We start from the raw sequence: 27,855 nt of genomic DNA, 5'->3' as shown, positions 1-27,855 counted from the left end.
ACCATTGGGCCCAAACTCACTATTCAGATTAAATTTAATCTATTATTATTGCTGATAAAGTGCCCTGCAATGATAGGCCAATAGCAGATGTTTAATACATTCTTCTCCTATTTCATCAAAGTTGGGGATAAAGCAGAGTTAATGTTCTACACTGATATAAATTAGAGAATGAGTCTTTGTTATTTAGGAGGAGGAAGGTATCAAGTGCTAAAGAATTAACCAAGATAACTACATATTTTAATATTACTTCTATCGCCATTAAAATCATAGTAGTCAACAGTAAAAGACGTTTTTCATTAACTTCTCATAACTGCCATGTATTCAAAGCATAAGGTTTCACTTTTCCTAATTATTGTCTTTCACAATAAATATAATTAGGTTATCAATTTTAAATATGTTAATATCCTTCTGTGCTAGTTGCTTGTATTTGGTCTTATAAGAATCACCCCATTTCTGTTTAGGTTATTTGATATGTTTGAGCGTTTTTGAAAGTTTTTTTTTTTTCTATTTGTTTGGTTTTCTCCTGAAAGGCAGGTTAGAATGTTTAAGGTAGCAAAGGATGAGTCAGAAAGGGGAAATTGGAGGTTAATTGCTGTTTTGTTTTTGTTTTTGTTTTTGTTTTTGTACATGTTAAAGGAGTTTGGGGAAGAATGGGAAATGGAAGGAAGAGTTGTCAGGAGCTTCACTCTCTCCTCCTTCATGCCTAAATGCAAGTGTGCTATTAGGTTCTTTTATTATAGAGAGCACCTACCACATGGGCAAGAGCTCATGAAACATTTCTCAGAGACGATTATTTTGAGTGGAAATTATAAGTGTTTTGTATCTGTATAGTGCATTAGAGTTAAAGCATTTTTGCAAGTCATGTTATCCTCATCTGGTAAATGGTCAATACTGGGACTTCAATCCAGGCCTTCTGACTATTCCTTTTTCACTTAGAGCCTCTTGTTCAACCTCAAAATTGCTTTGTTATATGCAGGGATATGCACTGAGGAGAAATTTGTTATCGGAGTTGACTAGTGCTTGTTCGTATGAATGGTTAAAGGATGCTGTCGTCTGTAGTCTGACTGGTGCCCTGGCATACACACGGCTGTCCCTTGCCCACTTTTCTATCATCAGTTCTCTTCTTTTTCCATAGTGTTAAAGGGCAGGCAGGAAAGGATGGTAGAGCAAAAAGTACATTGGAATAGGAGGAAGAAGAGAAAGACTTAGGTTCTCATTTTGACTCTGCCTCTAACAAGTTTTGCCAATTTTTGCTTATGAGCATCTTTTTGTGTTTTTAAACTGTTCATCTTCAAAATCATATTGACTGGATACCTGGTATTCCATTATATGACTGTGTCATCATTTCTTTTTACCAGTCCTCTATTATTGGACATTATGTTGTTCCAAATGTTTCACCATTATAAGAAATGTTGTAAAGATCATCCAGATACTCTGATTTTTGACTCTCATGCCTATTTCCTTCTGACAACTGTCTTTTCTTCTCCTTACAGTTAATATGCAAGGTGTCTACATTAAGAGCCTTATGTGGACGGCATACAGAAAAGCTTATGGCATTTAAAGCAATATACCCAGACATTGTGCGACTTCATTTTCCTCCATTATACAAGGAGTTGTTCACTTCAGAATTTGAGCCAGCAATGCAAATTGATGGGTAAATGTATCACCTAAGCACTTCTAGAATGTCTGAAGTACAAACATGAAAAAATGAAAAAAATTAACTGAGACACTTTATATGGCCCTGCACAGACCTGGAGCGCCAACACACTGCACATCTTTTTTGGTGATCGGGGTCAGGCAAAGGAGGGGAAACAATGAAAACAAATAAAAGTTGAACTTGTTTTTCTCATGCATATGATTTCCATTATGCCTACAGATATGGACCCTTTTTCTGTCTGACTTCTTGATCGTTGACCTCTGTTTACACAGGAGGAGGGTACTAAAGTCGGAGGATTTCCTTTTCTTGTAGCTCACTGCCCACAGACTTTCTACAGAGTCACCAATCTGTCAGTAACAACAGAAAGTTGAGCAATAATCGGTGACTGGTGTGCATAGCAGAGGTTGCAGCATTACTTTGCACAACTTGCTCTTTGTTTCATGAAGGAAGATTTTTTTTTCACCGATTATTGTCAGTCAGCAGGATGGCATGAAAAGGGTCCATAGCACTAGCAACAATAGCATTATAATATATTACAGGGTAAATGGGCATGAAGACTATATATAGCTAAAAGAGATATTGTTTATATATTGTTTTAATTAATATAAAATGTAGTTACTGGTGTAGCTTTTCCTGTTGAATTGATAAGGCACTTTTCATTTTGCACCTTTTTCTTTAAATTAAATGCTAGCGTGTTCACTGTCGTGTCGCATGTGCACCAGAAACACAAGTTTAACTGAGAAGGCTTGGAAGGTACGTCGGGAGGTATTTATGCTGCTGTTTACAAAATTACTTTTAAAAGACTGGCTGGTCATATCTAGAAATCATGATGTTGAATTATTTTTTTTTAACACATGAATTTGGAATTAGAAACAATTCTCCCTAAATAAAACTTCACATTTTCCTAAGTTTAAGGATATAGATGTGTTTATGCTTCATACAAAATTGAATCATCGATTGGTAGATTTATACCATCATACTCCTTTAAAGATAAAAGCTTTTAAAAATGCCACCTCAAGGAGGTGAGGAAGGGGAGTCTTATTTTACACAATTTAGGAGTTATATGGATTCAGTCTCAACTTGAAATCCTTATACTTTGAAATAAACCAGTAGCCAGAATATTTATTGGAATCTAGCTTTTATTAAAAGGAGCATTATATTTTATTAGAAGAAGGATACAAAGATTTTATCTGGAGCAAACACACTCCTCATGTGAAGACACGAAGCATATACTTTGTGAATGTTATATTCTTGGTATAATCTAGGAACAATAATGGTTTAGCCCAGAGTGAACTAATTCCAGACTAAATGCTTCTAGATGCTGTAATTCTAGATTACTGCCCTCCGTATTTTAAAGACAATGGACAGGAGGGTGGTATTGAACCAGGTTCTCCTATTTAAATATTAAGTATTTTAAGCATTTAAAGTGAAATTGATGCTAGCTGCAAACATTTACTCTTGTATTTATCGTCACTAGAAAACTGTGGACTGTAATTTATTTTATTAAATATTTAGAAGATTGTTTGGCTTTTGTGTTCAGGTGAAAAATACTGAGGTTTTTTTTTGTTTGTTTGTTTAGTTTAGTTTTATTTTTAAAAATCCCCATTGGGGGAAGGGGAAGGAATAGTCTGTTATACAAGTGTGCATATTTAAATACAAGGTGACCTGATGGGAATCTAGGCAGTTAGAAGATGATTTTAGTCGCACCAGCACTGAGATTCAAACATCTGATCTGATATCAAAGGCCATGTTTGTACACATTTGTACAGAAAGGGGAACATCTTCCCATTGTGTAAAGGTGAGAGTTTCTGAGCAGTCCTTTACAGGCAAGAAAAGGTCTCCTCTGCCACCAGAGTTCCTCCTGAATCTTCCTCAGGAACCTTGGCTCCTAATGTCATGCTATATTGCTAGCATGGGCTTCCCAGATCCCTGCTCTCTGTTTTTTAACTCCACTGATATTCTGACTTGTTTCTTGAGGAAATCGGAAAAGGGAAAGGGAATATTTGCACAGATGTGTGTATGAAGCCTAAATAACATCTAAAATAGTCTCTTCTCAAAAATATAGTAAGGGTATAACCATAAATAGAAGACAAGTGTAATATTTACTTAAATTTCTTATGGGCATATAAAACTTTAAGTGTTTATATAGAAGGTTAACTATCAGCATATAGTATTTATATTTGGACAAGAAGAGTTAAATCAAATTTTTAATTTAAGTAAGCATAGTTCCTTTAAAGAGCAATAGTATTTATACTCTGAAAAGCTTAATCCAGTTATTTATTTGTCCATTTTATTTGATTCTTTCTCCTTTGGAGAAAAATGGTGGGGTTCTGTGTTTTTTTTTGTCATTCTGATTCACTAAATTTGGGGATAGTTTTATTAAAGGATATTAATTTCTTTTAACCAAAGCTTTCTGAATATGACCAGCCTCAGGTGCTAGCGCATTAAAGAACAACTAAACCTAATTCCAGTGTCCATTTATGAGATAATAAGACCTAATTGAACTTTTCTAAGGGTGAGAGAGAATTGAATGTTCAACTTAAAAAAAATTACTTTTTCCATTCATAGAAGATTTTGCATGTACCTAGCATGCAAAAAAAAAAAAAAGATGCTCTAATAGTCACCTCATGATGACATTGCTTTTAAGGTAAACCAAGATACAACAATGTGATGCTGCTACTAAGTCTTTCTGAAAGAAAAGCAGGGTGTAGAATTTGAGAGCAAGGTACAACAACTGTGTAGGAACAGAATAGTAGAGATGTGCTTGGTATAAAATGAGGGAACAACTAACTATTATGTGGGTCTAAGTTGGGACCTGAAGTTAAACAATAAATTCAATTGAAAAAATATGGAATCCAGAAAAGGACGTGGAAATTTTTGTAGTTTTACTTTCTGTGTAATGACAAATTATTTGATGATACCAGAACAATTATTCTTAATAGCTCTTATAATTAAAGTTTCCTAAAAAATATCCAATAGTTTTTTAACGATTGGAACCATATCTTTGTCATCTTGGCTGCTATGATGCATTTTATACAATTATTTTATTTACATAGAATAGATGAGGCTTTTGTAGAAAGCCTGAAAATCTTCTGTTACAGTGGTGCCCAAATAGTTGTAATACATTGTGAAAAAAATTGGCCTTGGTCACAATGAAAACAAAAGTGCAGATGAAAGTGCTTTTTGGACTGTTTCAAAATTCTGTTAAAGCTATGGACTTTTAAAAAAGTGTTCGGCATCCTAATTTGCTTTAAAGTAAGGTTTGTTTTTTTAAGTCTTCAACATCCTAATTCACCCTTCCTAACTTAAGGAAACACAACTTAAGACACTGCTTCTAAGTTTGGTTGTTCTTTATAGTGTGGATACCCAGATCTCTGTGAACTTAGGGGATAGGGCAGGGGTCAGATAAGGAAGGAGCGTGAGTGTGTGTGTGCGTGCACACACGTGTGTGTGTGTGATGTGCGTGCATGATAGGCGTGCATCGGACTGCTTCTAGGCTATTAAGTGTCAATGGAAAAGAAAATGTATTCAAAATACTTAAATCTAGAAGGTGGAAAAAAAGATTTATTCTATACAAAGCCTTGTCTGGACCACTTTAGAGAGACTTCTATTTTTTTAACCCTTCTATAAATATTTGATGGCACTTGAAATATTCCTGCAATAAAATGTGATTTGTGTAAAGAAAAAAAAAGATTTTGTAATGTGAAACAATGAAAGAAAGTAATGTAATTTTCTAAAAAAACAAATACAAACAAACAAACTTTGTATTATTTTCTTGATGGAATTTGTCTATCTGTCTTTGGAAAACTTTTTATTTCATTGAATGTGCCATATAGAAATATGTTTTTAGTTTTAGACTAAGGAATAGTTGTTTGTGTTCCGACATTCCAAAATGCAAAACAACCTAGCAGAGTCTTTAATGAAAAGGTTTTAGTAGTATGTAAGCTTTTCTCATTGTTGCTTTTTTGCACATGTTCTTCATTCCTCTCTAGTGCAATATGTACATAGAGCACTTGCGGGTGTACTTTGATCCCTCAGGGAAAAAAATACATATTTGTACAGTTTTTTTTCCTTTTTGTTTTTGGCTAAGGAATGTCGATTGAATCACTTGTTATTGTTGAGGGGCAGCCAGATAATAATCCTAAAGCCACTGTTTCAAACATTGATTGTTTAAATATGTCCTTCCAGTGCTATTATTTTACGATAATAAAAAGCTATTTTCTGACAGTTCTTTGTGCTGATTGGTGGGAAAAAAGGGTAAATAAGCACCTTATGATTGACTTACTGTGAATGACAATCCATCTTGATATCAACAACAGAAGCCCTATCATTTTGGAGTTGGGGTTAAGAGTCAGAAACAATGTGCTCAGGGATCTTCTAAAACTCTTAAAACAGGGTGGCCAGTACTACTGGGACAAATTGTGTTTTTTATTATTAATAATATGATAATAATATCATCCCTCCAAGGCACAAGTGAACTGTGTAGAACTGTGTGTGTGTGTGTGTAAACTCTTCACTGTCGTCTCATTTTGTTGAGTTTGAAACTTATGTGCTCTTCAATCTTGTGTGCTTAGAAATACTGAATAACTTCCAAAGCAGTGCAAAGTCATACCAATGTGTCTGAAAAGATATATAATATACCAACAAAGAAGATCATTCAAAATGCAGTCCTGCACACTCCATTACCATTTCTCTAATAATTAAAATATTCATGGTAAATATATATTTGTAGTATTATATATTTAAAACTATTTCAAATTCTACATTTTATGGATAAAAATTTAAATCAGAAGAGAGACCTGCCTATCAGTACAGTGAGATGGGTAAAAGAGGAAACACATTTTTTTTTAAAGCCAGGAAATACTATGATTTTCACTGTGTCCTCTTCTAGAAGAAAACCAAAACATCCATTTATGTAAAACAATTCTACTTCCACATTTCTAGTTTATCTTTTCCATGAATACAAGAGGTAATGTTTAAAAACAAAATAAAGCCCGCCTATGTCACAGCAACTTGAGCCAGCTTTTACAGTTATATTGTACATTTTTGAAATATAGTCCTGTTCTAATAATATTTCCATAAAATCAGCCAACCTCAATGTGATTGTTGACTTTGAGTCTTCTGTCCCTGCAGTACATATTCAGAAGAAGCTTTACATAGTTTCTTACTACTATAGGAGGAGCATAATTTGGGGAAACTTTCAATGTTTATCAGATCAAAAATATCCCTTTACCTTGTTGATTCTGATAAATAAAGAACACTGAAAATAGCATAAATCTATAAATATAAAGCTACTGAATTTTTACATATAATAACATGCAGTGGCCACTTATTGTAAAGATATGATACAGCAGAATCCCATAAAAAGTACTTTATACTGTGGATCAAATCATGTAACCAGAAGTGCAATTTTAACAGTAAATCTTCATCTACTGCTAACAGTCTGTGATACAGGTTTTCATTCTAACTCTAATACTATTATTATAAGAGGTTCCGACCGGATTTGATTAAAGAGATCTTCCTATTTGCTATATATTTTTAAGAAGCAAAATGGTTGACTAGCAATGTTTCTACAAAGTAATTCGTTTCACTCTTGGGTCTGTTTGTTTGTTTGTTTGTTTGTTAAAATGAGTGAGTTTTGCCAGGCTTTCAGAATAACTTTTAAAACAATCCAGAAGTCTGGCTTCATACCAAGCAGCCATTATAGATGGGGGGATCTCCATGTTCAACCAGACCCTCAGATCTTAGAGCAATAAATACATTCCGTCATTTATTGATAAATGAATGACAGAATATTCAATCCAAATAGAAACAACCTTTCTTCACTGATGCAACACAACATGGAATCTTGTATTGAAAAAGTGAACATGAACATTTTAAACAGATGGCCTAGAGAATCATGTTTGCTGTTTACATTTAGTGTGCTTTGCAACATTAGCAGTATCATGCTTAGTTTTCTTTTTTCTTCTACAAACTAATGAAAGATAGCTCACCATTAGCTTTGACTTGCTGCACATGCTATTACGTTGTTCTCTAATAACAACTAAATCCTCTCAGTGTTCATGCGTGATTCCCTTCTTACTCATTATTACTTTAATGTGGATGAATACTATTTCTAGGAACTTGATTATCATTGTACAGATTGCATATGTAAATGCAGATAATTCTTGAGCAATATAGTGAATGTTTTCACAAAAAAATTTGTATGTACTGTACACATCTTCCTGAACCCCAAATTCTCTTCTTATCCAGAACAGTTTGAAATCTCATATAAATAACAGTGGTAAATTTTTAAACATTAGGACATTAGCTGGCTGCTTCTTTAAGTGTACCTGTATTGTCTGCCTGCTCCTTTTGTGGAGACGTGTTTTTGTATTGGATGTTTGGGCCAATGGGAGGCTTCAAGCTACAACATATTTTCCCAATTTAAATATATTTAACATATGACAAACCCCAGACAAGGCTTTTAAAGTGTATAAAGAACTGCAGTGTTAGGTGGTTTATTTGCAAACCGTTTTCAATGTTGTCCATTTTTATGGCACCTTTAACAATATTCTTGTTTCCAAAGTACAAAAAAAAAAAATAGGTTAAATAATCTAGCCATAACTGAATGTCAAGCAATAAAACAAATGACTTTTGTGCATAGATTTGAAAAAAAATACAAATTTTAGACATCTGCATGTAAATGCAATCTCTTGTTTACTGCTTTCTTTCAACTTGAGCAATTGATTCCTTATTTACTATTAACTTAAGAACTTGTAATGGCCTGTAAACATTTTCTCTCTTACTCTTCTTTCAAATTTACCTTCATCCCTGCTTTTGAGTCATAATATTTAATGTTGTTCTGCACATCTCTATACAGTTAACTTTTTGGCTTTCATTCTGTATAGATAAGAAAATATTATATTATAAACAGCCTACTCAGTGCAAATATTTATCTGTTTATCAAATACCACAATATGCTGTATAATACCAGTTTTACTATATAATCTATTTTAGACATAGCTGTTTAGAACTAGAGTGTGCTATTTTTGTGTTTTTCTGATGTGTGGTGCTAGATAAGTTACTTTTGTGAACAAAAAGTCCCTTTTATTCCTAGACAATACCATCTTTGGGTCTTGTTAATTTCACTGAGTATAACTATATACTTGTATATATATATACATATACTTATATATGTACATATATATATATCTACCAGTGCCCAACTGGCAGCTGTATCAGAGTGCTGGATTTGGGACATGCTTTTCTCTTTAAATACATAATATCATTATATAAATTATTCTAGAGTGTATTTAATTAGGGTAAAATTACTTCCTTAGTATTGATATTTGACATCTATAGGGTGAATTTGTTTATAAATATGGATATATAAAAACCTATTAGCTATTTTACATTTGTTCCTTGGCTTTATACCATATCTCCTGAGCTGCAAAATAATTTGCCAGGCCTTCAAGATCCTAAAGAAACACTCTAGTTTAATGGAGTAATACTTTTTTTTCTGACTAAGGAATTATATTATTGGCACCTGACATAGTTGTGTGCTTAGCTCCTATTATAGATAATAGGTATTTATATAAAATATCCTTGGTGGCTTGATGGCAGAATAAATCTTTCCTTTCCTACCAGATTCATAAGAAGTATGGAGTCATCCAGTGGCACAACATGGGCAATAAAGCAAATTCGAGAAGGATGTCCTCAACCAGTTCCATGAACTGAGTGAAGGACCTTCATTTAAAAAGTCATTTAATAGTGAGCTTAAACTCTTTCACCTACTTTCCCAAAACTTATTGGCATTCTTAAAAATCAAAGCAAATCAAATATCTAACTAAGGATGTAGTTAGCCTTATTAAATATTGATTAAAATTGTTCTGTAATATTACTGAATTTGTAAGATCTTTAGCAAAGATTTTTGAGCAATTTATAACTATAGAGCAAATGTTTCTGTTTACTGCACTTTTTGTAATTGAAGGTGATAAATTCTCAAGCCAGGACTGTTGGCTTCCATGCACTGCTTATTTACCCACAATTCTAGACAGTTTCCATTTTGGGGGGAAGATTTGCTGTTACCATAATTATAAATCAATCATATGTGGTTAATGAAGAGTTAATGTCAATAGTTAACGTTTTAAAGTAAATTGGCTACTGTTTAGGGAGAAATCTCTCTTAATACAAATTGTGTCATTCCTTATTGCTTCTCTTAGAAATCGAAACCTTTTTTTTTAAGTACCATTTAATATCCCAAGCTTTCTGAGAATAGCGATTATATGTCTTTGCATCTGCACAATGGCCAGCATTTGATAAATTGTAAATGACAAGTGTGTCCCAATTAAACTTTTTTTCCGGGGTTGTTTTGGTAAATTTGTAATGTATGCCAAGCCATTTTATTCTACAACTAAGTATAAAAGCTACATTTAAAAAGACCACATGAAATACTGATTCTACTTGTGTGTAGGTCTTGAGGATTAAGCACACAAATTTCACAAAACTCTGTGAGTAACAAACTCAGCCTTCTGTAAATATACATGCAAGTTTGGAAACAGTAATACTGTACCTATAAATATAAAATGTCTGTTTTGTGTACAGTATGTAAAAATTCCTTTCCTGCCACACTAAAAATGCAAGCCATTTATGGGAATCCTAAAAATAGTATTGTACTAAAACTTTGCTAATGATCTTTATTAGAGGATCACCCAACTTTTCACTTACATTTGGGTTTTCTTTTCAACTCACTCTTACAGTAGTCTGCTTATTTCCAGCTGTTTGTTATTTTGTTGAGTCCTAAATTTAAGAAAAAAAAATATTTTGATTCATTTTGTAAATAAAAGCTGTAAAAAAAAAAGAGATTTAATGTTGTCTTTTAAATACTCCAATTTTCATTCTAATATGAATGTTGTTATATTGTACTTAGAAACTGTACCTTTAATATTACATTACCTTTATTAAAAGTGCATTGAACACATCAATTTTAGATGTGCTTTATGTACTGTTATCCTATAATAAAATTTCAGCTTCTAATGGAACACTTGCCTTGTTTCCCTTCTTTTTCATTGGTTGTTGGGTTACCTTATAACAGTTTTCTAGCACTCTTTCAGATTCACATCTTGTCTCTAGTTGAATGGTCTAGTTTCTAGTAGAACCTGACTGCTCAAAGCATGGTCCACTGACCAGCAGCATCAGCATCACCTGGGACCTTGTTAGAAATGCATAATTTTAGACCCCAGCCCAGTCCTATGGAATCAGAATCTACAGTTTTACAAGATCAGGTGACTGGTATAACATTAAAATTTGAGAAGCACTGATCTATAGCATATTACTTTTCCAAAAAAAATCCTGCATTTTCATTTTGTAGGGAAAAAATGTCTGTGAGGATCAAGCTACCCTTTAAATCAGAGATGGCAAAGAAAGAAGTTTTAACTTGTGAAATAAAGTCAATTGAATGGAAGCAGCTGCCTGAAATGCAGAATCCAGGATTTTGAGGCTGCTTCCTGTTTCAAAGGAAAGGGTACATGAGTGACTAATGATATCTGGCCTGAGTAGAGGAGGGGAGAAATCCTGCATGCACACTGTATATTTGCAAAAGCCTCTAAAGTACCTTTGCTTTAGAAATCATTAAAATGGAATGTCAGAAATGATGCCAGAGACTAAAAACTTGACTTTGCCTGGGCTGTCAGTGCCCCAAGCCCAGCCCACCCTTTTTCTTGAGTAGCGTATATATGGATGAACCAATAAATTTAACATCAGATAAGTATCACACTGTTTTAACCATGCAAAACCTCATCATAAATTGTTAAAGTAATCTCAAGGATATTCAAATTATCATAGGATACTCTGAAATCAGAATAAAGGCACCGAGTTGGCATTTTCCTACATACACATATTGCAGTGCCTGTTTGTCCCTTGCATGCAGTGAGTAGTCAAAAAATATTTGAATTGATCCCCAAAACTGCTGCATGTAACAAAACTGTCCCTAATCCTGTTTTCACAACCAACTACCTCAGAGACAAGGAAGAATGAGATTAGGCATGTAAAATCTTCATAGACTGTCAAGTTCATTTAATTATGTTCACCACTTTCCAGTGTCTCTAGAAATTCAGAGTCCATGGAAATAATGGAGTTCAAAATAAGCAATCTGTCAACTCCAGGCCGTTGCCCAACCTATGCCTAAAGTCCTTCCTAAAAAAAATGTTTTACATTCACTTTTCCATCTTCGATTAGCTTGCTCAGCTTGAAGATGGGTACTTAAATGGTAGTAGAAGAGGAACTCAGAGTTCTGTTTAAAATGATCTCAAGGGAAAATGTGAAAGGAGGACACGTGTCAAGTTACTCCTGAACTAGAAGTATTAGGAAAGAATGCAAAAGCAATAACCACAGACTAATAATCAGTAAGACCTGATCACAAGAAGGTCTTAGTTGCGACTCTTACTACTAAATTTTGTTTCATGGGTCATGATTGAACAGTTGAGCTCCTAAAAGTAAGACTCCCACTTCTAACATGGAAGGGAAGGAAATTCCATGTATACTGAGACTGCAGCTTGACTCCTTGGCTTCCCTCTTTGAACAAGAAACTGACAATGGGGCCATAGTCCAAGAGAACGATTAACATCACACAAATTGCCAGAGACAGGAAGAATAAAAAGACATCTCCATTCTTAAGAAATTTTAGAAATATGGGGGCAGGGGTGGGAATTTTTGTCAGGAGAACCTTCTGGATCCCAGAAGAATCAAACTGAATGGTTGCCCCATATCATCCTTGCCTCTCCTCCAATTTTTAAGGGACACCTAGACTCCCAGTAGTGGCAGAAACCTTTTAGGAGATTAACAGGTACACTGTCCTTTCACTATACCACCAGATGTGAGCTGGAGAAAAATCCTACCTTTGATGTAGGAGTAAAGAGGTAACAAACTAGCCTTTCTATGTTTGATTTAGTTCTGGATCTTTCCTCTTGGGAGAGGAAATACTGACTCCAGTAAAATGCAGTCAGTTTTCAGCAATCCACTTGTTCATCTACTTGAAGGACTGGACTTCTCACACAGTTCGAGGATGACTTCCCCTTTGTGGGGAAGCTGCCTCATCTATCGATGGCTTTATCTTTCTGTCTCTACTCCTATAATGAAATATATGCTGCATTCTAAAGACAAAGAAATTTAAAATTATCCTTCTTGGGATTATCTCTGCTATCATTGATCTCTCTCTGTGGAATACTCAGGAGTGTCCTAAAAAAAGACCTGTATTCAGATGAACAATTACTTCTGGGTCTTTTTCAGCCCAAGGACCATTTAATACAGGACACAAGAAATTATATTTTAGAAAGTTTATCTTCTGAGTAGAAAAATTTGAACATTTTAGTCATTCTTTCCTGTCACAGCATATCATGGGCCAAATCATTTTGCTGGTTTTCAGGATTAATGATGATTCCCTCCCCACCTTGAAATGCCACTTATTGCTGAAAAGCCTGATTGGAACAACTGCTATTAGCAAAAATATTTTCCCAATAGTTTCTGAATCAATTACTAGATTGAAACTTCTTTGCTAGAGAGCTATTCTCATTTTGACAATATCTTATGGAAAGTCATGTAGCAATTCTCTGAGTGAAGTAGTTACCAAACTATAAACTCTAAGGCCATATTCAGTCAAATCAAGCAAAGAAGCTTGTTAGCTGAGGACTGGGAAAACAACTTAGTACTGGTTTTAAAAAAACAAACACATAGATGATATTGCACATTTGTCTGTTTTAATTTGGTTCACAAGAAGAAATACACATCTAGTAACAACTATGATAACTTCACTTAGCCAGGTGCTTGCAGTTTTAAGAGTTCTTTTTTGAAATTTTAGTCTGATGAAACATTTTATAAATTCTAAACAAGTATATGATGTTGTAAATACTTTCCAAATTAAATGGGCTTCTCATTCAACTTCTGATTTGTCTTAACAGCAATGGAGAACCAAATGCTTCTGCTTAAAAATCCACAGTATAAAATCATATAATTACTTTGGAAAGCAGTTTGGCAGTTTCATAAAAAGTTAAACATAAATTTACCATATGACCCAACAATTCCATTCCTAAGTATCTAAAATAAAAACACATATCTGCACAAAGACTTATACACAAATGTTCATAGCAGCATGATTCATAATAGTTAAAAAATGGAAACAATCTAAATGTCCATCTACTGGTGAACAGATAGACAAAATGGAGTATATCTCAGAATGAATACTATTCAGCAACAAAAAAGAGTGACCTGGTGATACATCCTACCACATGGATGATCCTCAAAAATACTATACTATGAGAAAGAAGCCAGTCACAAAGGACCACATATTGTATGATTTCATTTATACGAAATGTTCAAAATAGGCAAATCTATAGACAGAAAGTAAATTAGTGGTTGCCTAATTACAAATGGGCACAAAGGATCTTTCACAGTAATGGAAATGTTCTAAAACTTGATGGTGTTGATGGCTGCACAACTCTGTACATTTACTAAAGACACTTGAACTGGATGAACTTTATGGTATGTTGGTTACACCTCAATAAAACTGTTTAAAATACACACACATAAAGTTTCCCCATCACCCAGAGAATAAAGTACAAATTCTTCAGCATGGCATGAAGACAATCCTTGGACCTTTTTTCCCTTTGCAACCCAATGGCCTTCATTTCCCCCAAACAACAATACATGAGCCTTTCACGCCAGAACCTCCATGCTTTTCGCATATGCTTTTTGTTTAGCCTGGAAACCCATATCCCCTTCTCTACCCAGTAAACTCCTACTCATTCTTCAAGATACAATTTCAATTAATTTTTTTCTCTTAAGTTATCTCTAAATGATTCCAGTCAGTAGGGGCTGCTTCTTTCTTGTGTTTACAAAGAATCTTCTATAATACTTATGTGTGTATACATCATTTCTTATTTGTATTATAATTGTTGCTTTATAATGCCATATCCTCTTTTAGTGATCTTTAAATTTTTTTTTAGTGGAAAAAGTACATAAATAGCTACCATTTGTTGAATATTTACTCTTTACCCTGTACTTTTTACAGATTACTCCTAGTCCTCATAACAATCCTATAGGTGAGATATTATTGATTCCATTATCCAGAAAAGGACACTAACTAAGGCTCAAAGACACACTGCAACTTACCTAGTATCACACTGTAATGAGCAGGAGAACTGAGATACAAGCCCACATCTGCTGGACTCCAAAAATCCACACTCTTTTCACTAAGAAGTTTCTGGTTTACAAGGGAGGGTATAAAGAAGAAAGAACACATAAACTTAATATATAGTAATAACAAAATATATTACTTAATATATAGTAATAACAAGATGTACTAAGACCTGAATCTTAGTATCGATTTTATCATGTTGGAAAAAAATCACTTGAAAATCTGAGCCTCAATTTCCTTATCAGAAAAAAGACAGGGTTGAACCAGATAATCTCCTAACTTCCTTTTGGCTCTAGAAATTCTGATTCTTTGCACTATCTTGCAACCATCACAATGCAGATATACCAGACCAAAGCATATAGTTTGATGATAATCTGGAATCTCAACACAGGGCATGTCTGGTGATGCTACCAATCTACAATTACTAAGCACTGGTACATTGCCGCAACATGTGTTTTTGAACAATTAGAGCAGTTGCTGAAGGTTAGGACAGGACTCCCCAACTGTTCCTGACTTCATGCCTTGTGAGGAAATACCCAATACTTGAATTTCTACATTGGCTAAATGTCCTTCCCTTTCCTTGCATTCCACAGGCTATCAACATCACTCACCTAATAACATGCTACTGCACAGCACCAGGCATTGCACCAGTTTGATTTGCAAATGTACACAAGCAGTCTTCTAACAGCCTCCTCCTTGCAATTCAATTAGTAAGTTGCCAGATAAACTTTCCTGTAGCACAGCAGCTCTTATCAGGTTATCCTTCTGCTTTTAAGTCTCCCTACCCTCCCCATCCCCCAAGCATTCCCCATCTTTTATAATAAGTCAAAACTCTGTTTTATGAAGTCTTCTGTGGTCTGGCATCAACCTAATTTTCCAAATCCTTTTCCCCTACTGCCCCTCAAACACCTTGCATTTCTGTTAAAAAGAACTACTGAAAGGTCCCTGTATTCAACCTAACATTTTTAACCTAACATGTAACAATTCCATGAATCATTTCAAAATTTACAACATACTTTTTGATAGCAAACGAGATTCTGTTCACACAATGGGTTTAAGCAGTTTCTAGTGCTATTCTCTGTACCCTTTCTCACCACTGCACATACCCAAATCTTCAAAAAAGCTGACATGTCAAGTGCCCAAAGCTGTAACTTTACATAAAGTAATTCAATAAGTCGTTAGTTACCCAAAACTACTTTCTGCCCCTCACAAAAATAATTTCTCCTCTCCCTGAACCCACATAATCCTTCCTATATACTTCTTATGCAGCTTGTCACTTTCTGTTTTATAATTTCTTAAGCTAAATGTCTTAGATTCCCAAAGATCAAAGCTTTTGGATAACCCCATCACCCAGCACAAATCATGATAAGTGCCCATCACCAAGCAGAAATTATTATAAGTGCTCAATAAAGCTCTCCTTAATGAGTAAAATAAAACTAGTATGAGACCCAGAAAAGGCCACAGTTGGAAATCGGCATCTAAAACGAGATGAGGAGTGGAGTGGAGGTGAAGTAATAATTAATGAGCCTCCACTATGTGCCAGGTACTGTGCGGAACACAACTTCATTTATTTAATTTAATCCTTTCAAAAACTTTTTCTTCAGTGGAATAAGGCAAATTCACAGAGACGGAAACTAGATTAGAGGTTACCAGAGGCTGGGGGACGAGAAATGGGGACATACTGATTAACTGGGGCAAGAAAAAGCTTTAGTAACATTAGGGTAAAGGTAGCACAACCTTGTAAAAGTAATTAATGCCCTTAGACTGCACACTTAAATTCGTTAAAATGGTAACTTTTATGTTATATATGTGAACACAATACAAAATAAACCAAGCTACCTACCAAGTAGATGTTAACAGTATTACCCTCATTTTACTCAGGCTTAGGGAAGTTTAAAAAAAAAAAAAAATCTTGCCCTAGCGCACAACCAAGTCTGTCTGGGCCTTTCCAATATTGCCCTCGTGGCCTATCTCCTCCGCAAAAGTCCAGGAGTTTCTAGGATAATAACCCGCAGCCCCTACTCTTTCTACCGGCGAGACCAGCGACACCCCTCCTCGACGGAACCAACCACCGCGGCGCACGCTTCGGGGTGGCAGGCAGCGCTGTCCAGTAGCGCGGCCCCCTCCCCCTCTGTCGCGGTGACGTCATCGCGCAGGGCCGAAGCGGGTCCACGTCCCTTAAATAAGGTCTTTCCACGGCCCGGGCTTGGATCTGGAGTGTGGGGTGAAGTGTTGGGCAGAGTGGTCCTGGCAGGAGTCACCGTGTACCATGAGGTGGGCAGAAGGACTGCTGTGCAGCCGACACGGAGAAGGGAGGGCGCTTTCCTACCGGCACGGCGCTCGTGAGGAAGGGAAGAGGGAATATGGCGGCTCGCTCCCCGCTCTGGCGCGGCCCCTTTCTCCCACTATGCTCTCCCCTTTGTCTCCATTCTTGGAACCCTGAACCTTTTCCCCTTTGCCTTCATCATCTCCCCACTTCTCAGCCCCACACTGGGTGGAGTGTGAGAGGGATATTCAAGTGGGAGCCGCCAGAGACTGACTCCTAAATTTGACCGTTAGTTTCTCGTGTGCCACTTTATCCTTCCACTTAAGGTGATGGGAAAACAGGGAATTGTCAGACAAGATTCCTAATACTAATTATGCCTTAAATGACCCAGAAATGTCACCTAATTTGGCTGCACCTCAACTTCAAATGTGACGCTCTCTTCAAAAGGCCCTGCCAGGGCTAAGATTATTGATATTCAGGGAACTTTTGTCCGGCACTGCCTGACAGAATCTGCCCCCAAACAGTGTATGATTGGGAAAACGGAAGCTCTATTTATTTTGGCAGTAAGTAGGAACGGGGAAGAGCCGAGTTAAATACAACTCCCTGACATAAAGTGATCTAGTATGTAAATAATGAGAACACTGTGATGCTTAAGCTCTTATTTTTTCAGTGAATGTCCTAAGAGTCACTCTTGGCCCTAAGTGAAATGGAGACGACTCATCCCACCTTATCATGTTGCTATGGTGCAAAGAATCTTGGAACCATACTTCCTCTATTGACTGTGTTCTGTGGTAGGTGCTGGATCATTTGAGGCTAGAAATTGTGGAGAGGAGAGGGTTTCCTCACCTGAGTTAACAGCCATTGGTCCAGCCAATCACCTGCTTTTCTTCTTGTCTTTTTGTTTTTCCTCAGGTGAGTGTAGATACCAGAGGGATACTCCCTCAACTGGAGCCTATACTGTCAGGCAGGAACTTTGTGAGTTAGGCAAAGCAGAAACCTAGGAATGAGCTCCAAGATGGCAGTGGGTGAACCAGGACTGAACTGGTAAGTTTCATCTGTCTCATTTGATGTGGGACTATTGGTTGGAGTAGGAAAGGGGACTTTTGGCCTAGAGAGATTTGGAAGAAACAATATTCAGGGCCTTAGGATTTACCCTAGTCTCATCTTCACACTTTTGAGTTCTAGCTGACTGTACTTACTCTCCTGTAGTGACAACCACTCAACGCCCAGATTGTTCTTAGGTCTAATTCCATCATGTATTTTTTGTTGGTTTCTTAGCTAAGGAGACATGCTGGAATTTTCTTGTGGCCAAGAACTTTGTCCATTTCCCTACAAATAAAAGGACCCTTTTTTAGAATAAACAAGCTTTTTTTGTTATATTGGAGACTATATCAAGTGATAATGTAAATCCATATACCTTATTTTAGAAGGGTATGGGAACTTTGCAAATAGAGGACCCAGTTAAGTAATATATTGCTTTTGTAGAGTTCTAATACATATGTCCTTTTAAATCAATTCAGCAGTCATTTAATGAGCACCTACTCTTTATCAGCCAAGAGGAATATAAAAGTCAGAAGAGGTGACAAAGATGATTAAAGTAGTACCTGACCTCAAAGAAGATTAAATCAGTATTTATTTGTTTATCACACACAATATTTCCATCCCCAGGGAGCTCACAGTCTATGAAGCCTTTGACTTGGTTTTTGTATGATATGCAAAAGCCTTAAAATTTAATGAGACATCACAGATACAGCATCACGACAAGGCAATAAAAATTGTACACTGGTACATGCAAATAAGAAATTCTAATTTTACAATTAATACCTTCATCATAGTGGTTTTTAAAATATATATATAAATACCTTTAAATACAGCAACAAATGAGTCTGAAGCAAATATGCTGGAGTTTTTGCATATTAGTTAGATTCTGGGAATGGGCCAGCCAGTCAGAAGTTGCCATTTGATTACATTGTTCTGTTGTAGATTTCAAGAAGTGTGTACATTTGCATTCTGTGCCATTGCTGCAGAGTTTGTGTTCAGAGACATACAGATGCTCTAATGTACCACTGACATTGTGAAGCCAGATGTGGTTTAGAGCTGACACAGAACTGGAACTATCTTGGGAACTATCCTTTTCCGCAGACTCCTACTACTCTTTTTACTCCCAAAGAGTAGTTCTCAGTGCTATTAATTAATTTCTTCATTCAGCCAACATAATTAGATGCTTATTATATGGAAAGCATTAACTAAGGGCTATAATATGTTAGTCTTTAAATTAATTATGATATTATGAAAAAGTGTATATCATGTTAGGTTGGTTTTAGCAAAGGTACACTGTTTATCCCATTTGCCAAGTTTATGGAAATAGGTAGAATATTCTTCTTTGTAGTGTCTCTGACTTAGCACCATAGCATGGAACAAAAGTAAGTTGAGAAGCATTTTCCCTTGGTAATCAAAGATTTTAATCATATACCTCAAAGTCAGAGGTGAGCCCTGCTCCTGACAGATGCCATTATACTTCAATGACTTATCTTTACTCTTAAGTCTCTTGGCATTAATTAGTTGGGTACTAAAGGAAAAGCAAGGCTGATTGTTCAGCTGGAGAATTTCAGAATGGGCCTGGACTAGAAGCTATCTAAGAAGTAAAACATCTGTGTTCACAGATCCAGTCCATGAAATTAAAATAATTAAAATGTGATTGTCTGGGAAAGGGTGGTAGTAGAGGGCAAGTAGTTATAATTTACAAGTGTGCCGTTATGCTTTTTGTCAAGTAAATTATTTTATTTCATAGGGACGTTTCCCCAAAAAATGGCCTTAAGACATTTTTCTCTCGAGAAAATTATAAAGATCATTCCATGGCTCCAAGTTTAAAAGAACTATGTATTTTATCTAACAGGTAATATATTTATTTATTTGATTATTTATTTACATTTTATTTTTCTGATAAAATTATGTACACACACATATGTATATATGCATCAGTAAACATTCAACCTATATAAATGTAAAAAATATGGAATAGAAAAACCTAAAGACAACCAGTCTTAACATTTTGTTATTTATCCTTTCAGACCTTTCTGTATATGTGAACAGCTATATATATATCCATACTTACATATTACCATTTTAAAACAAAAATGGGATCATACAATAAAACACTTTTGCAATTTTTTTTCATTTAAAAGGATATTTTGTATAATTTCTCTTTGCCTTCTGCATTAGTTCAATATTTTTAACAGTTGAATATTGCATCATTATATAGATGTGTTTTCAATTCATTTAGCTGTTCCTCCTCTATTGTTAAATATTTTTGTTCCTTTTAACATAATTGTAAACAATACATTAATGAAATTTGGTACTTATTTCTACAAGATAAGTTCATAGAAATAGATTTATATTATTCCGATAGTATGTACATTTTGTTTTAATAGATAACTGCCAAATTGCCAAAGGTTTTTTCCCTCCCTGGTATGACAGTGCCTATTAAATGATATAACTTTTCACTGTTCACCTGCTTGTAGCAGCTTTTCTTTCCTTTTTAATTGTTTCTAATCTATTTAATTTAATTGTTTCTAATCTATTGTGGATGGATCTTGAAGCTAGGTAATTGAAAGGATTTGTGAATAAGCCAAATGGGGAATTAGAAAATTCCCCTAGGGGATCTCAACGTTTACTTTCATGCTTTCTCCTTTTATGATGGAGGAAGCATATCCTTCTTTCATAGCTGCCCCTGCATGTGAGTGGGAATCCATCTTTTCCTTCCTTCTCAGAACCTTTATTGTCAATTATCATTTCATCTTCCTCCTGAGTCTTTGTTCTCTGTTCTCTCCCATTTTCTGTCATCTTGATTAATATGTAAATGTGCTCAGGATTTTCTTGTTTTAAATAAATCTGTGGACCCCATATTCCTTTCTTGTTACTCCCTTACCTCTTCTGTCATTTATACTTAGAGTTCTCTAAACACTTATATATGCTAGTTGTACTTAAAGTTAACTGCAAATCCTATTGTACTTTGCATTTAACTGAACATCCCATGTAATCTAGCTTCTGTCCTCACTACTAAAACCACTCCTCTCATCAATGAGCTCTTGGTTATCTAGATATTTCATTCTCCTAGTTTTCCTCCTAGCTTTATGGTGGTATTTCTCAGTCTCTTTTGCCATCTTCCTCTTCAGGCTTCCCACACTGACTTGTCATCAGACTCTGGAGCTTTTGAAAAATATAGGTTTTCCACTCTCAACCCTGTCTTTTGTATCTGCACCTCTGAGGATGCATCTGTGGAATTGACTCAGCCTATACACAGAGTATGTGTATTATACAACCCCAACCTGTCATGGTGATCATTCCACAATGTGTGTTAGCACAAGTAGATTGACATTCTTTTCCACAATTACATCATATTCTATTGTTTGGATGTAACAGTATTTAAATTCATCCCCTGTTAATATTCATTTAGCTTATTTCATTTATTGTATTTAATAGCATTCCATTGCTATTAAAAAACTGAGCATCATTTTTATATAAATGCCAGTGGTACTAGGATAAATTCCTGCAAGTGGAGAGTATTTATGTTTTTTATTTTGATAGATATTGCCAAATATTAAAAACATTTAAGAAACAAGTGCTTTTTTTAAGATTTGTTTATTTATTTCTCTCCCCGTGCCCCCTCTCCCCCGCCCCAGTTGTCTGTTCTCTGTGTCTATTTGCTGCATCTTCTTTGTCCACTTCTGTTGTTGTCAACAGCATGGGAATCTGTTTCTTTTTGTTGTTTCATCTTGTGTCAGCTCTCCTTGTGTGCGGTGCCATTCCTGGGCAGGCTGAACTTTCTTTCGCGCTGGGCGGCTCTCCTTATGGGGCTCACTCCTTGCGTGTGGGGCTCCCCTACGCGGGGGACATCCCTGCGTGGCAGGGCACTCCTTGCACGCATCAGCAGTGCGCATGGGCCAGCTCCACACGGGTCAGGGAGGCCCAGGGTTTGAACCACGGACCTCCCATGTGGTAGACGGACGCACTAACCACTGGGCCAAGTCCGCTTCCCAAGAAGCAAGTGCTTTTTGATTCCATCAGATGAATAACTAAATTTACATTTAAAAAAAGCAGAACTTTTATTGTACAGACAACTTAAAATAAATGATTTGGTTGATCCATTTGAAGGTGGAAGTTGAGTTGGAACTTAATAGCATTTGCCAACTTCCCAATAAAAAATGATGAAAAAGATTATCTACACAGGCGTATTAATATCAGGTTGATATCCAAGAATATATATTAGTATGTTGTTCTCTATATTGTTGGAAAGATTTTTTCATTAAGAATATGAGAACTCATGCCTTAGAAAAGGACTTCACAACCAATGAATACATGATCCATCCCTTGGGAGTCATGAGTTGCTGGAGAACCCATGCCAATGGATAGTGAGAAAGACATCTTTGACTACATTCAGTGGAATTCCGGAGAACCCAAGGACCAAAGCAAGTGAGATGCATATTCCCAAATGCAGCCCAATAGGAGTCTTAATTTATTTCCTAATTTTTACTATGGTCTTTTACTAGGGTCTTTGGTGTTTTTAAATAATTGTATCTTGATGCTTTGGTTTGCATGGTAGTCAATAAAACCTCTTGTAATATTATCAAAATAAAATAATATAAATGTTTTAAAGAGGCAATGTCAGAAGCAACATTCTTGAGAATGTGCATTAACTATAATGCAGTATCACTGTTTACTCAGCCCAGCATCATGTCTCTGGAAGCCCTCAGTGGGAGCCTGTTTTTTCTTAATGTCAGCTACAGAACAGTAAAATGATACTGAGGGTACCTTATACATTTGCATCTGTGGAGATTTTTTTAAAATTATTTCTGTTATTCAGTTTGTACCACTTGGGAATAATAAATTCTTAAAAATTTATTACCAGTTAAATACAGAATTGCTTTTGTTCATTTATTTTTAAAGATTTTTTTTTTTCAAATTTCTCTCCCCTTCCCCGCGCCCGGTTGTCTGCTGCTCTCTGTGTCCATTCTCTGTGTTCTTCTGTGTCCGCCTGTATTTTTATTAGCGGCACCCGGAATCTGTGTCTTATTTTGTTGCGTCATCTTGCTGCATCAGCTCTCCATGTGTGTGGTGGCATTCCTGGGCAGGCTGCACTTTTTTCGCGCTGCACACTCTCCTTACAGGGTGCACTTGTTGGGCATGGGATTCCTCTATGCGGGAACACCCCAACATGGCATGGCACTCCTTGCACGCAGGAGCACTGCGCATGGGCCAGCTCATCACAGGTCAGGAGATCCTTGGTTTGAACCTTGGACCTCCCATGTGGTAGGCAGGCACCCTATCCTTTGGGCCAAATCCGCTTCCCTGCTTTTGTTTATTTGAATCAAAGAATGCCCACCAATCCTAGTACCTGGGATTTAGTGAGCCTGTCTTCACATATTTTTTAAACCTCACACCATTTTATGAACTTTTATCTCAGACTTCATCTTTCCAGATTAAAAATTTCTAGTATTGATCTTCATCTTGCCACTGCTTCATAATTATTTCAGTGGTTCTTTCCCAGTTCATTTGCTTCCCTGAGACAGAACTCTGGATAAGAAAGAGGATATTTTGATAGCAGTAGGGTAAACCTAACTCCAAAAATCTTTTTTTTGTTAGAATATGTTTATTTTACTTTAGATTTATAACAGAAAATAATGTATTGGTATTTGTTTATTTACCTTTTAGTATAGAAAAAAAATAGACCAGATAATAATTGTTTCTAGTCTTTTTTCCTAACCTTAAGTTTTAAAGTTTTTTTTTAACGGTAAGAAGGGGACTTCCAAACATTATTAATTTACAACTGTTTTCTTGATGATAAAAAAAAATGAATGTAAAAATTTTATCCTTAATTTTGTAATTTTTGTGTTTGTATTCTCTAATATATTTTGGGAAAATATTTATAGCTTTAATTATACTGCTTTCAGCAGTATTTCTTTTTCATTGTAATTTTTTCTTTATTAGAGAAGTTGTGCATTTACAGAATAATCATGCACAAAATGCAGGATTCTCATATATCACTGTATAATTAACACGTATTTGTTAAAATTGATGCTAGCACATTTTTATAATTGTACTATTAACTATATTCCATGGTTTAACTTAAGGTTCACTGTTTGTATAGTGTAGTTCCATTGTTTTTAATTCTGTTACCTAACAATGTGATTTTTAATTGGCACTGCAAAAAGATTTTACTTTTTATTAATTTCAACATTCAAAAAAAAGCTTTCATTTTACTCTCTCTACCCCATAAATGTTTGCCAAATGAAAGGACAATTTACGTAGTGTTTTTACATATGAATAATGTTTAAAAATTAATATGATGCTCCTTTTCTGTGAAGCACCAAAAAAAAATTATGTTCATTCCAAAAAGAATATTTGGAAAGTACATTTAAGAATAAAAGAGAAAATTAAAATGTCCTGTTGAAACAACCACTGTAAACATTTAACTGTGTATTCATTACTCACCTTTTTTTTTTTAATTGAAATTTCTGGTTAAAGTGATTTATAACAGAATTTTAAGCCAACAAGGGGAAAAGCAGCTTCCAACAGAAAGAAAATTATGAAATTTTAACTTGTTTAATATAGAAAAGTAAATCAAACTCAGAAGGTACAAGGAGACTTTAGGTGGAGCATAGATGCACCATTTCTAAACTCTGCTTTTAAAGAATCTACTCAAACTAGTAGGCTTAAAGTAGGAAACTAAAAGTTTTGAATTCTGCCCTTTTTTCATAGAAACTTTAAGTAGAAAAGGAGAATAGATAGTTGGCAAAGTGTGTGTGTGGGGGGGACGACTTCAAACTATCAAGTGAAATAAAATATAATGCTGTAAATGTGGCTAGAGAAACCCTGTCAGATGCTTTTGGTTTGCACCCTGATGAAGATTTTGACAGCACTGCACACTGAAATGGTCTTGATGTGCTACCATTTCATTCTTTGCTGAATGTAGCCAATTTAAACTGCTAGAGTTTCTTGACATTCCTATGCTGGCATATCTGAGTCAGCATCTTGTTGCTGCAGAAGCTTAATTAAATTTGCCAGTTTATGCCACAAGGACAGACATGTTCTCATATTCAGAGAGACAGCTGTGAAGCAGTATTGTTAAGAGTTGCGGACAAAATACTGTTAGGTTTGAATAGCTCTCAAGACATTTTCTAGTGAGGAATCAATTTGCTTTAATACATTTCTCCCAAGATCAGCAGTTAATATTCATTTTGTTAGCCTAAAATATGCTTATTTTTATACTATTATTAGAGAAAGTTTAGTAGCTAAGTATGTCTTCTTTCGCCTGTATTTTCAGAGCTAACTAAAAGGAACCTTCTTTTAATTTCCAAAATTCTTTTCCTGTTCACTAACCAGTTCCCTTGATTAATTTTTCAGCCATGATTTGGCTCTAAGAGAGTGTTTCTGAATTTTTGCTTTAATTTGGGAACCTAAATCTTTTTTAACACAGTTTTCATCTTTTAGAATTTTTGCCATCTTTACTCTTAAGTGTAGTTAACCTGGTTTAAAACAAATCAGTGGTAGTTTTGGATGGGACTTAACTCACCCTTTGCCCAGATACAGATTTGGATTGGTAATTCTCTTCCTTATCAGACCAAAATCCTCCCACTTTTTGTAGCAAACATTTATAAGAAAATATTTCCTTAACTAGCCTAAAATGAAATTCATAGATAATAACCACAAATGTAATTTCTAAACATAATATAATATCCTATATATATAAAAGTGAAATAAAAAGAAAATTTATAGAAAAATGTTTTAATATGTAAATGCTACAGACGCTACCATAGAAGATTTAATGATGTAAGATGCACCAGTAAAAATGATTAAGGTTGGAATTAAGAGAAGTAAGAAGATAAGGTATACCATAAATACTTATAGGAAAAATAAGGGAATAAGATATATTGTTAAGATAAATAATAACAGACTGGACTTAACTTGTATGTGATAAGAAGAAGCCTCAAGGGACCTTTGAAAGTTGTGCAGGCCTTAATTCTTCCTTGTGCAGGACACTACCACACATTACAGGCATTTACTATTCCTGCCTCTAAATGTCTTTAATCCTTATTCCCATAACTCTTATTGTGAAAATCCAGATGTACCTACAGGCTTCCAAAATGTCCCTAGGAAATTAATACTGTCCCTATGGAGAACCATTTCTCTGGATATCTCTCTCCCATCCCTTTTTCCTTCTTATTTCCTAATCATTATGTCTTTAGGATTGTTCTCAGACACAGATTCAGTATGTTCAGTTTGGAAACCTGAAATCTCCATGGTCACATTGCATCGATGTGCATATTTACTTTTCTTTCTTCCGCATTCATTCATCTGATCCAGTTGATTGTAAGATCCTAGGGAGCAGGGATTGTCTCTTACTTGGTGGTTGCATCTCCAGTAGAGCATAGGGCTAGCACATACTAGTCACTTAGTAAGCATTAGGTGGATAGAAGCATAAAGAAAAAATCAGTAGACAGTCATCAGTCTCATTAATTTTGCTTCCTCTGTGGTTTAACTGATTTGGAGTCAACTCCAAATTCCTACCACAATAGTTGTGTGATAGGAATAAGGCTCATTGCTGGCTAAGGAAATGTGGGGTTTTTTTGTGGGCTTTTAGATTCTCTTTTTTCATAAACAAATGGGATAGCATTTCATAAACAAAGTAACAGACTAGCTACTCATTACTTCCTCCTCTGGTGCATTTCATTATAGATACCTCACGATTTCTCTTTTGTATCCATAAAAGCCATAAACACATTTTCTTTGCCTTTGAGCCATGAACTCAGCCAGTTAGAACCACTACTGCTTTCATATGATGCATATTGTTGGAATTTTTTAAAAATTTGAGGCAGAGAAAACCACAAAATTTAGAATCACAGTGAATTTGTTAACTTAAAGATTGTAACCTCAGCATAACCTGTTTTAAATGGTTTTTGTTTACCATATTAACTGATATATCTTTCTAGAAAATTTAAGCTTTTTTTTAAAGTGCATTGTAATAAAATGTAAACACAGAGTTCCTTCATATATGATTAGCAAGAGTGGTTTGTCCTTTTTCAATAAAAATTTTAAAATTTCCAAACTGAGTAACTTGTCTAATATATGTTCCTCTTCCTCTCCAGGTAATTGAAGGTAAGTTTGCATTCTGCTCTTACCCTGCAGATTCCTGAATCTACACTGACATTAAACATCAAAATGCAGGTGGCAGAGTTAGATAATAATCTAGAATTTACTATGTTAATCATGCTATATTCTCCCTGGTGATTGAGAATCATAACGTTCCATGATAGTAATCTTCATGTGAAAAGCACATATTTGAAATTGTATTTTATTTTTTTCCAGACGTATAGGAGAAAATTTGAATGCCTCAGCAAGTTCTGTGGAAAATGAGCCAGCAGTTAGTTCAGCCACTCAAGCAAAGGAAAAAGTTAAAACCACAGTTGGAATGATCCTTCTTCCAAAACCGAGAGTTCCCTATCCTCGTTTTTCTTATTTCTCACAGAGAGAACAGAGGACTTATGTGGACTTGTTGGTTAAGTATGCAAAGATTACTGCAAATTCCAAAGCTGTTGGAATAAATAAAAATGACTATTTGCAGTACTTGGTATGAATTCTATTCTTCAACTTAAATTAAAAAAAAAAACATTAAAAAGTTGTCAGGAAATAACTTTTATTTTAAATTGGTGGGTTTTTTTTTTTTTTGGTGCAATTATATTAATAGAACTTGAATATTTAAGG

The 27,855-nt window shown here is 35.2% G+C and overlaps 2 protein-coding genes and 1 long non-coding RNA gene across 7 annotated transcripts in view; 2 read left to right on the top strand and 1 right to left on the bottom strand.

Moving 5' to 3' along the window:
- Positions 1-5,348, top strand: part of RORA (RAR related orphan receptor A) — a 712,506-nt gene extending 707,158 nt beyond the window's left edge. For all 3 annotated transcript variants that reach the window (XM_023585999.3, XM_071214227.1, XM_004483248.5), the window contains one exon: positions 1,494-5,348. In XM_023585999.3, the coding sequence (XP_023441767.1) occupies positions 1,494-1,658 (165 nt within the window). In that variant the 3' untranslated portion in view covers positions 1,659-5,348. The remainder of the gene's footprint in view (positions 1-1,493) is intronic.
- LOC105745175 (uncharacterized) overlaps positions 1-16,898 on the bottom strand; it is a 90,445-nt gene extending 73,547 nt beyond the window's left edge. Inside the window, exons 1-3 of one of the 2 annotated variants that reach the window (XR_009185112.2) lie at positions 16,672-16,898; positions 14,804-14,894; positions 10,367-10,438 (exon numbers count right to left, since the gene is read on the bottom strand). This is a non-coding gene — a long non-coding RNA (uncharacterized lncRNA). The remainder of the gene's footprint in view (positions 1-10,366; positions 10,439-14,803; positions 14,895-16,671) is intronic. The other variant, XR_009185113.2, reaches the window with a different exon arrangement.
- Positions 16,899-16,954: 56 nt separating this feature from the next.
- Positions 16,955-27,855, top strand: part of ICE2 (interactor of little elongation complex ELL subunit 2) — a 63,541-nt gene continuing 52,640 nt past the window's right edge. Inside the window, exons 1-5 of one of the 2 annotated variants that reach the window (XM_058294291.1) lie at positions 16,962-17,102; positions 17,765-17,885; positions 18,007-18,138; positions 19,886-19,990; positions 27,460-27,721. In XM_058294291.1, the coding sequence (XP_058150274.1) occupies positions 18,098-18,138; positions 19,886-19,990; positions 27,460-27,721 (408 nt within the window). In that variant the 5' untranslated portion in view covers positions 16,962-17,102; positions 17,765-17,885; positions 18,007-18,097. Of the gene's footprint in view, positions 17,103-17,764; positions 17,886-18,006; positions 18,139-19,885; positions 19,991-27,459; positions 27,722-27,855 lie in introns of both variants that reach the window. The other variant, XM_058294290.2, reaches the window with a different exon arrangement.

This window comes from Dasypus novemcinctus, chromosome 3 (assembly GCF_030445035.2).
Source record: "Dasypus novemcinctus isolate mDasNov1 chromosome 3, mDasNov1.1.hap2, whole genome shotgun sequence".
NCBI lineage: Eukaryota > Metazoa > Chordata > Mammalia > Cingulata > Dasypodidae > Dasypus > Dasypus novemcinctus.
Note: the sequence above shows the minus strand (reverse complement) of the source record. Positions and strands in the feature narration are given on the sequence as shown.